Source organism: Medicago sativa, chromosome 8 (genome assembly GCF_051527215.1).
Source record: "Medicago sativa cultivar Bolivia chromosome 8, Bolivia_mono, whole genome shotgun sequence".
Taxonomy (NCBI): Eukaryota; Viridiplantae; Streptophyta; class Magnoliopsida; order Fabales; family Fabaceae; genus Medicago; species Medicago sativa.
The window spans coordinates 25,627,216-25,638,749 of record NC_140756.1 but is presented as its reverse complement, the minus strand read 5'-3'; the positions used below and the strand labels follow the sequence as shown (position 1 = coordinate 25,638,749).

The following is an 11,534-nucleotide window of genomic DNA, read 5'->3' as shown; positions in this document are numbered from 1 at the left end:
TCACTAATATAAGTAAAACTTTGCATTTTAGATTCATTCAATTAATAATGTATATGATCTTTATTATAGACCACACACATCATTTAATGAATGAATCTAAAATATTAATTTTTGTTTATAATAGTGACCGGAGATATATATATATATATATATATATATATCTAGTATGGAGACCAATTGACAAAAAATATAGAATGTTGCTTTCATTTTTTTTAACGGAAAAGTTTATTAAGTTTCTGTGAGCTTTACTTAATTGGTAGAGATAATTCATTGTATATGCGTGGTTGAGTTCAAGACCCCAACCCTCCAATTATAGGAAGAACACAAAAAAAAAAAAAACTCATATCTCCATAATCAATTTTGCTTTGTTTTTGGATAAATCCATTTATTATCGATATCCATATTAAAAATATCGGCTTGATTTTATTTATCCGCGTGAGAACTTCCCGCGTTAAAGATTATTATTTCAGCGTTACATGCATTAGTATTAATATACAATGTTTAATTAATAACACAATAACAATACGTGCTATTAATATATTATGTATAAACACAATGAATTTGTCATTTAATTAATGTTTATATAATAGAAGTAAATAGTCGACAATCTAGTCCGTGCTTGGCACGGGTGTCCAAACTAGTTACTACCTCCGTCCCAATTTAATTGACACAATTTTGTTTTTCACACATATTAAGAAAAATATATAAATAAAGGGGAAAGTGGAATATATTGTATTGAGAATGATAAAAGTAGTATTATTTATTGTTATATTGTATTGGGAATGATGAAAGTTGTATTGAAAATTGAAATGAATCAGTTATTTTGAGACACTTTTTTTTAGAAAATGGGTCAGTTATTCCGGGACGGAGGGAGTACTATATATTTTTGCTATGAATATTAGTATTTCATTGCATCATCAAAATTGAATGTTTTTGTACGATACATTCATGGTAGAAAGAATATATTCCACCAAAAGGAAAGATACGTAACAATAATGTGCATGGAACCTCACGCTCAATTGGACTTTTAACGTGTGGCCATTACGAAGCTACGACTAGAAGCAAGGAAAAGTGCGAGACAAAGGGGAGTCCTGGTGGGCATATTATAGGAGAAAATGTTGTTCTGATCACATGGGTGAGATGTGATAGGTGTGAAAAAATATCATTTCTCTCTCAAAAAAAAAAATATCATTTCTGTCAGCTTGATGAGAGAAGAAAAAATCAATACCCATTTCTGTCTGATGAAAAATAGTAGTATGAAATTTATCTCTAAAACTTTTTACATGGGACTTAAATTAGTCCCTATGTAATTTAAAAAAAATAAAAGATTTATTATCTCTTATATAAAAATATCATAGACTGATTTTTTTTGTTTTGAGAGACTATCATAGACTATATAAAAATATCATAGACTGATTTTTTTTTTTTTTTGAGAGACTATCATAGACTAATTAGATATCATCTTTTTCGGTGATTAAATTATGCCACGAGAAAATTTTGAAGAATTAAATGGAGTTTATTCATAAAAATATATAAAAAAAATAAAACTATTCAACATTAACTTGAAAAAGAAAGCGTATAGTTACCAATATCATAAAGTCATGATATAAAAGTTCAAGACCATGTTATTGTAGGAGTCTGTATATTCCACAACCAAAGCATAAACATTCAAAGATAGTTATGACTTCTTCTTCTTCTTCATCTTCTCCTCTCAAAAAATACGATGTTTTTATTAGTTTTAGAGGGGAAGACACTCGCCCCAATTTTACAAGCTTTCTTCATGCGGCTTTGAGTAGAAACCACATCGAAACCTACATAGACTATAGGATCGAAAAAGGAGAAGCGGTTTGGGAAGAACTTGAAAAAGCAATTAAAGCATCTACTATATTTTTGGTTGTGTTCTCAGAAAACTATGCATCTTCAACATGGTGTTTGAATGAACTCGTTGAAATAATGAAGTGCAACAAAAATGATGAAGGCAACGTTGTTGTTATTCCTGTGTTCTACCGTATAGAACCTTCGCATGTCCGAAAGCAGACAGGGAGTTACCACACAGCGTTGGTGAAACAAAAGAAACAAGGCAAAGCTAAGATTCAAAAGTGGAAGAATGCTCTCTTTGAGATAGCCAATTTATCTGGCTTCGATTCAAGTACATATAGGTATTTTCTTTGCTTCTACTTTTGCAAATTCTAATGCTTAAGGATGGATTCCTTCAAAAAAAAATGCTTAAGGATGGATCATTCCACCACTAAGTTTTTTTTAATAAAAAATTATGATATAAATGATGACTTGGAGTTTCCGGACAAAGATTAGTTAATTTTGATAATTTTTACTTTTAAACTTTACACTTTTAATAAATCACATCCAATTATTAGTTATGACCATACAAAAATATTACATTTTTAGATAATTTTTTTCCTTAAAATATTGGGATTGATTTGTTTCTTAAAGTTGACCTAGAAAATATCCTTTAATTGATGATTAGATTTTGATCCTCTACAAGCATGTGAATATTTATAAAATTTATCATCCATAAGACTAATAAAATTACAGTCGATCGCCGTGATTTTTGTTGCACTTCATTATTTTTGTTGCTAAGCTCACCATGAACCCATGCACATGATTTTGTAAGTGTCACTAGTACAGAAAACACTTTTTAAATCGGGTGAAAATGGCTTTTTAAGTCGGTTCTTGATCCGACTTATTGGTGGTTGATTTAAAAAGTAATTCGCTTTTAAGTCTGTTCTGAATCTGATTTAAAATCTTTTTATAAGTCTGGTAAACCGATTTAAAATCACATTTAAATAGGTTCACCCGACTTAAATTCTACTTTTTTTTTTTGTTAATAACATTATACAAAGGTTCACCCAATTTAAAATCTACTTTTTTTTTCTTCAAAATTTCACATTATACATGAATATAAAGAAGCTATATATAATCCTTTGATTTAAAATCATCCATTAATATCATACAGTTACAAAATTATAATTTTACGCTAAAATCATACCACAATAATAGAGTTAATACCATACACTAGAAAGCATAAATTTACAAAATCATATATAGTTATACCTAGAAACATGAATTAGAAAGACAAAGTTACAAAATTATACTTATAATAAACACTAAAGTTATACTTGCAACCTCAATTCCTTCTATTTGTATGTTAGCCTTTCCTCCTCCTTCAACAGTTATAACTTAAAAGCTGGTTGAGGGGGACCATTCATAACATCTTTGGGTTGAATCAATCCTCCATATTCAACAGGAATATTCTCAGGCCTTATAAATCTGAACAAAAAAGATAACAAACTAAATTCAACACACAAAAGCATAATTAAATGAAAAATTTAGTGGGTGAAGAATCATTTTGGATACATACAAGATCAAAGTAGTAAAATTAAGGAATTAGAGCCAACTTGAACTTCAATTGCAAACAAAATAACAAAACTAAAGACAAAATCACAAAGTGGTTTCTAAATAAAATTTGCTGTTAAAAAAAAATCACAAAGTGGTTAAGGACTTTCATAAGCTCAAAACCATATTAAATCCCATTCATAGACAAAATTTGACATGAACAATCACACCCAAAAAATTCTAAAATTTTATCTAAACATAGGAGAACATAAATACCATTGATGTGTTAGACTTACTTGTAGAGTGTTTCTGTGACATTTCCTTCCTTAGAGATCACAAATTTTCTTAGTTCTTGGGAGTCACAAATGGGCTGAACATTGAATACAACATGCTAAAACAGCATGGCACATTGGTGAAAATCTGAAAGCATGACAAATTATTCAAGCATAAAATTCAAGAACAAAACTAAATCAGCAACCTAAATGGGTCAAACATGCCAATTATCATATCCTCCTTACTATAAACTCATACAATTCAATTTATTAAACCAATCAGGAACAATAAAAGCCTGCACCAATTAAGGTAGTTTAGAGGGAAAAAAATATAGACAGAAAAAATATGGAAATTCAAAGAATTGAACAAATTAAATACAACTAGCACACATATGAATATGGTAAGGCTCTAGAAATTAGGTTGCCGATGCATGCACCAACATCATCATTATGCATCCATTCACTTAAAAAAAATTAAAATTGAACTAGAAAAATAAGACAGAAACCAAAAATGTACTACAAAGAAACAAACCCACATACACCTCAAACAACTTAAAAGCCAAACAATAACCAAGGCTAATTTGTAAAACAACAACAGGGAGCAACAAAACAAGATAAATGACGCAATCAAAAACTCCGTACCCAGCTGGAAACAAAAACAAATGAATCGCAGCCACTGGATGAAGCTCACACCAAGCTCTAAAGAAAATTGCAGCTGAAGGAAAAAATCAGAGATACAAATCCCCATAGCAGCATCAAAAAAGCATGTGAAGAGCACCAGGGCTGAAACATGACAGCCACCGCAAAACCACATAACATAAACAGACTCAGCCTAACAGTAGAAAACTAGTTCTTACCTCACAATACTGTCAACCAAATTTACATATCAAAGTGACCTATCAACTCCCAAAACCACTCGTATAGCAAACAAGGGTTTTCAGCGGTTCTTCCTAGATACCACCACATACACGACATGGCCTTTACATTATCCACTCATATAGCAACTGTCACCATTTTTATTATTAAAAATAAAACCACTCCTCTCCTACCAAATTGACTACACAATGGCATGCCAAATGATCAACAACCCTCTCTTACATTAAGGTATAAGCTAATTCAGTATCATGGCAATGAAAATCAACATGAATTAAAAGTTTCTCCAATTTACCATACATGACTAACACATTGTAACTTTGCGCCAAATGAACAAGGTAAGGATGCCATCTTAAAATCATTCCCTTACCCAATAACACTAAAGTAGATTTATCAAATGATCACTTACAAGAACATTTATCAAACAATTTGTGTTCAACTAGAAACAAATCAAATAAATGAATGTAAACCAGAGTCTATAATGTGAACTTATTGATATTCTATTTCTGACGCCATGAATTGCATATTGCCAAAATCTCGAAATCCACAACACAGGTTACAGAATGCTAGGATCGCTAGAAGGAAATCCTAATCAAAATCACGAAATCAAATAAGAAGAGGTAGAATTTAAAAAAATTCTTAGTTAAAGCCTTATCACCAGTTTGAACTTTTAAATCATGTGGATATCAACCTATTTAATTTCCATGTGTTAAAAAGTGATTTTTGTACTAGTGATTTTGATAAAAACCACACTTTAAAATTTTAACAAAATCATAATGCCACTGTGATCTTGCTAAGCTCACCATGAACCCATGCACATGATTTTGTACGTGTTATATTACTGTTAGGTTTTAACTTGTTTGTTACATATTTGAGTAGATAAAGGAATGTATACTATTTATACCTGAATGAAGAGACTGATAACTAAGGAAAATTTATATACACAAGTTATTATTGTTTATCAGTTTTATATAATGTAGCTTTAAATTGAGAATCACATGCCAAAATTTTTTTTCCTATTAATTTTTATTGGACAAGAACTGTAACCACCGACACATGTGTGTTACAATTTTGATTCCAAAGACTTACTTTGGAAAACTGTTATGGAAAGTCAACTTCACATGCGTGCACTACATATGCATGTGTCTTATGGTTATAAAATGGATACAAATTTTCTTGAAATATTTGTATCGTCTAATTATTAACTAATTTATAGTCTCTTTTTATATTTTAACATTTATCTGTAATCTTATATGTTAGGACTGAATCTGACTTGATTGAAGACATCATCAAAGCAGTTTTACAAAAATTGAATCAAAAGTATACAAATGAACTTAGATCTTTGTTCATACCAGATGAAAACTTTTCAAGCATTGAATCATTATTAAAAATTGATTCAGGAGAAGTTAGAACTATCGGAATTTGGGGTATGGGAGGCATAGGAAAGACAACCCTTGCCGCTGCCATATTTCAGAAGGTATCTTCCAGATATGAAGGGAGTTGCTTCCTAGAAAATGTCACAGAAGAATCAAAGAGACATGGGCTCAGTTACACATACAACAGACTTGTTTCTAAGTTACTAGGGGAAGATCTTGGTATTGACACTACCAAAGTAATATCATCTATGGTAATGAAAAGACTCAAACGCATGAAAGCTTTCATTGTACTAGATGATGTTTGTACTTTAGAACTTCTAGAAAATTTGATTGGAGTAGGGCATGATTGCCTTGGAGCTGGTAGCAGAGTCATTGTGACAACCAGAGATAAGCATGTGTTGATAGGAGGTGGAATTGACGAAATTCATCAAGTTAAGGAAATGAACTCTCAAAACTCCATCCGGCTGTTCAATTTGAATGCTTTCAAAAAAATCCTTCCCAATGTGGGATATGAGGAGATATCAAACAATTTAGTTTCTTATGCCAAAGGCAACCCTTTGGCTTTGAAAGTTCTGGGTTCATTTCTTCGTACAAAAAGTAAAAAAGAATGGGATAGTGCTCTAAATAAACTGAAGGAAATTCCCAATACTGAAATTCAAAAGGTGTTGAGATTAAGCTATGATGAATTAGATGATGTAGAGAAAGATATATTTCTAGACATTGCATGTTTTTTCAATGGTTGTGGTAGCAGAAGCAGAGTAACAGAAATATTAAATGCGTGTGGTTTCTTTGCAGATATTGGGATAAGAAACCTTTTAGACAAGGCTCTTGTAACTATTACTTCAGCCAATGGCATACAGATGCATGACTTGATACGAGAAATGGGTAGGCAAATTGTTCGTGAAGAATCTATCAAAAACCCTGGACAACGCAGTAGATTGTGGAATGCTGACGAAATTTGTGATGTGTTGACAACCAATAATGTAAGAATGATATATACCTTGACTTGCATTCCAAAAAACATGTGTGTGTGTGTGTGTGTGTGTGTGTGTGTGACTGCAACTTACCACAAAGTACTAACATCAATTCTAAATATCATTTACCAGGGGACTAGTGCAGTTGAAAGCATATGCTTAGATATGAATCAAATTACCTGCATAAATTTGAGCTCTAAAGCATTCACAAAGATGCCAAACCTAAGATTACTTGCTTTCAAAGACCGAAATCGAGATGTTAAGGGAATTATTTATGTGCATCTTCCCGATGGCCTTGATTTTTTGCCTAACAACTTGAGAAGTTTTGAATGGAGTGCATATCCAATAAATTCTCTACCATCAAATTTTTCTCCATGGAAGCTTGTTGAACTTCGTCTTCCATATAGCAACCTGGAAAAACTTTGGAACGGAGCACAGGTATGATGTATCTGTTATGTTTTTGTTTATCTTTTGATATGAGAAAAGCTAATTCATTTCATTAAAAATTGAATATTTCCAAGATTAGGAAAATCATAAACTAACTTGTTCTTAAATTATATATTGTTACAGAATTTTCCGAGTTTAGAGAGAATAGACCTTCGTGATTCTGCACGCTTGATAGAGTGTCCAAATTTTTCCAATGCCCCAAATCTCAAGCATATAAATCTTGACAATTGTGGAAGCATGTCTCATGTTTACCCATCTATTTTCAATCTCCCAAAGCTTGAAGAGTTCGATGTGACTCAATGTAAGTCACTTAAGAGCCTCTGTGGCATCACTCGTTCACAATCTCTCCATACACTTTGGGCAGGTGGATGTTACAATCTCCAAGAGTTCATATCAATGCCCCAAAACACTAATGATCCTTCCACAACCACAACTGGGTTCAAATCATCAACTAATCTTGAATATTTTACTTTTCACATCTGTGAGGGTCTTGTGGATCTCCCTGAAAACTTTGCAAACCATATGACACTTTCTGACTCAGAGATGAATGAGCAAGAGAATTTAACCACCTTGCATAAATTACTACCTAGCCCTTGCTTTAGGACTGTTAGAAGTTTAATTTTCAATGCTTTTCGCAATTTATCTGTAATCCCAGACAGCATCTCCTTGCTATCATCATTGGAGAATTTAACACTATCTGGCTGTGCTATCATAAGCTTACCTGAAAGCATTAATTGTCTTCCAAGACTCATGTTTCTTGACATTGATAAATGTGAAATGCTTCAATCTATACCTTCTCTTCCACAATCCATTCAGTGGTTCCATGTTCGGAATTGTGAATCTCTTCAAAATGTGTTGAATTCAACAAATGAACAAACCAAAAAACGCCAAAATAAGTGTACTTTTCTCCTCCAGAACTGCATAAAATTGGATCAACATTCATTTGTTTCTGTTTTGAAAGATGCCATTGTAAGGATTGAACTTGGAGCAAAACCACTACACTCAGAAGATGTATTAGAAAACAATGAAGAAGCATCTTCAGATGATGACTGGATCAACATCTTTATTTGTGACAGTTCAATAAAAGGTAAGATTTGCTACATGTTACCAGCTGGCAATTTTAAAATTGGAGACTGGTTCCATTACCATTCTACACAAACTTTGGTGTTTATTGAACTTCCCCCTAGGGATCATTTGGGTTTCATTTTCTACTTGGTTCTTTCTCAAAATCAATCATGTCGCATTCGAAACCTTGGATGTGAATGCTACATAGAAACCACTTGCGGTGAATGTATTAGTATAAAAAGTTTCTTTAGAGATGAAAGTGTTGTCTTTTATCCTTACTCTTCATTTGACACAATGTCGGATCATTTGTTTTTATGGTACGATATACAATGTTGTGAGCAAATAATGGAAGCAATCAAAGAAATAAAAGCCAATGACATGAGTGCCATTCACAGTTCAAAGCTTAAATTTAAATTCTTCGCTAGTACTGAGAAGAATATGGAAGCAGCGATAAAAGAGTGTGGTTTTCGATGGATATATTCCTCAGAAGGTCAAGTTGTCGGGGAAGAAGAAGGATGTGAATCTAAGACGAGTAGGGAAACTCATACAGTGGAGGGTTCCAAATCTGATGAGCAAGAAGAAACAGTTTCACCAACAATGAATTTTCAACAAAATATCTATGGAACTCTTTCCAATCTGGAAGCAGCTGAAACAAAAGACTTAAGGTAAATCTTCTTAATTAGGGAAAATTGCTTGTTATTAATTGCTTCTCAGCTTTTCAAATTTTTCAAATACTAAACATTGAATTACAATAACACATTAATATTGCACTATACATTGAAATCACTAAGTTGAAATTATGTTTGAAAATTTGAACAGGAATGTACTTGAAGAACTCTTGCATATTGGATTTGGCGGAGACCTCATGTCATAAAATTCTGTTGCAGCTTATGTAAAGACATGCAGGCAATAATTGAACCGATTGAACTAGTTAATCATGACCTAGATGTCTCACCGATTCAATCTCTAGTCGGTTTTTCTTTTTCGAATATTATATGCAATTGTTAGGCTCTTTAGGAGCTTATGTCATCTCTATAACTTGGTTTCAGCTTATGTTCTTAGTGAAGTTGACAATTGGTAAAATCCTGTATTTGCTAATATGAATAGGTCATTAGTTTATTAAATTATCTTGTGGACTATTTTTTTTATCAAGTAATCATGATTAGATGTCATTACTCAAAGTCTACCGTTGCACATTTAAAATCATCATGAGTTATGAGAATGATGATATCTTGTGGACTATTTTTTATCAGGCATGGTGTTACAAATAGTTCGTTGAATTTTTCAAGAAACTAGACTTTGTTGTAATGGTAACTAAGTGGAGGTGCGTAAATCGTGTAATAGGCTTGTAGACAACGAAATTTAAAAATCATTAGATGATGTAAGAGTTTCTTTCAATTTCACTTCTATTATGTACTTAACAGTTATTTCCTTTGTGTTGTTTAGTTCTATGTAATAGAATTATTAAGACCATTTTACATATATCTAGCGAAATCCACTCTCTTATATCGCTACTTCATCTCATCATATAAAGTTTCATCAATAAAGAATGTAAATGTAAGCTTTGGATTGTAACTGGTTTTGTTTACATCACTAATGGCGATCGTTTGTTCAATTTTATTCATTATCTGTTTGCAACTTCGTAGATCATACCATAAAACCAAATGATCTGACATCATGTTGAATAAAGGATCGTTATTGGACTAGGATAGGTCGACCTGTGAAGAACAAACTTCTACGTTCTGATAAGTTAGACTTTTGGTGGATTGTGGACTAATACAGGTTGACCATGCATATGATGAACAAACATCTACATCTTAATAGACTTGATGTTCGGTGGACTGTGGACTAGCATAGGAAACACCTACGTCTTGACAAGTTTTAAGTCACGAGAGTTTTGAATCATCACTTTTGGTCCTTGTTTTTAAGTCAACTCATTTGTATCATTCAGAATTTCGAATGAAATTTTGCATGAATATTTAGAATATTATAAAAATCTCGCTAAAATATATTCGAATTCTTTAACAAAACATGAATTAAATATAAATTTATAACCGTCAAAACCATAAAAATTCACATTTAATTTCTTTGTTGTAACATGAAAGATAGATCGCTAATCAACACCATGTTCTTTTCTGCTTAGGGCCCGTTTGGATTGGCTTATTTTGAGCTTATTTGAGCTTATCTGCTAACATAAGCCTTTTTAAAAGTGTTTGGGTAAAGTAATAAAATTAGCTTATCACAATTTCATAAGCTGCTTATCTCATATTTTAATAAGCCTTAATTTTGTGCTTATCAAATTGCTTATACGGAGCTTATGCAAATAATGTACTCAATTCGATTTTGCCAAACCCATATTTTTTTTTATTACAGTTTTCTTTTGCCGTGGTGAGTAGATAGATAGAGAGGGGTGTGGTTATCATGCATAAGCCAAAACTTATGCACCATGCATAAGTCCAGCCCATTAACACCTAGCCCAACAAAATTGCTTTCTACACCCCAGAAAAAACCAAAATTGCTTTCTTCATCCTCACATTCAACTCTTCATCCATTCTCCCAAAACACACATAACTCAACTGAACTCACCGTACCGTACTTATGCACCTCCGGGAAGTAAACAGAAGTGTGAGAATGAGCAATTTGGTTTCATGCAACGAACATTGAGCTCGAAGGAAACTATTCAAGTCCACAAAACTATTCCAAAGTTACTATCCTTGAAATAGACATCAAAGAGAATATCAAAACTTACTGAAAGTTTGAGAATACTTTCTTCACAGTATCCTTTTATTTTTTGAAATATGTCGAGAAACCAAGCATCCATTTCAGTTAAAGTTTCACAGCAAATTGAGCACTACTAGTTAGGCCATTTTTTTACAGAAAGAAAGAGCCCACAAGCAGTTGCTGCAACCAAGTTTCAGAATCTTTATGACCTGTCTTGAAATGATATCACCGACAAGAAACAACACATTGACACAATTTTCATTGAAAATCAAAGTTGTGCATAAATATTATAAAACGTTATATCTTCACATCAGCATTTTGAAAATCAAACCAGACATCAAATCGACAAAACTCCTATCATGGTTCAGCTACTTCAAAGTTCAAACCACTAAAATGGTTTTAGCAACTTTTACTCTGAAACCAATATGTTGTGTAAATGGTTTTAGCAAATT

The 11,534-nt window shown here is 32.3% G+C and overlaps 1 protein-coding gene across 1 annotated transcript; it reads left to right on the top strand.

Annotated features, from left to right (window-relative positions):
* The first annotated feature begins 1,636 nt into the window (after nt 1-1,636).
* On the top strand, nt 1,637-9,535 carry LOC146897901 (TMV resistance protein N-like). The gene is made up of 5 exons (XM_085738176.1): nt 1,637-2,159; nt 5,760-6,858; nt 6,982-7,287; nt 7,420-9,026; nt 9,181-9,535. Exons 1-5 carry the CDS (start codon nt 1,681-1,683, stop codon nt 9,233-9,235), a joined length of 3,546 nt encoding a protein of 1,181 aa, XP_085594302.1. The 5' UTR covers nt 1,637-1,680; the 3' UTR covers nt 9,236-9,535.
* Nucleotides 9,536-11,534: the final 1,999 nt, after the last annotated feature.

Coding starts and splice junctions, on each gene's coding strand:
- LOC146897901 (XM_085738176.1), top strand. CDS start 1,681: ATGACTTCTTCTTCTTCTTCATCTTCTCCTCTCAAAAAATACGATGTT. Junction 7,288..7,419: donor AACTTTGGAACGGAGCACAG/GTATGATGTATC, acceptor ATATTGTTACAG/AATTTTCCGAGTTTAGAGAG. Junction 9,027..9,180: donor GCTGAAACAAAAGACTTAAG/GTAAATCTTCTT, acceptor AAATTTGAACAG/GAATGTACTTGAAGAACTCT.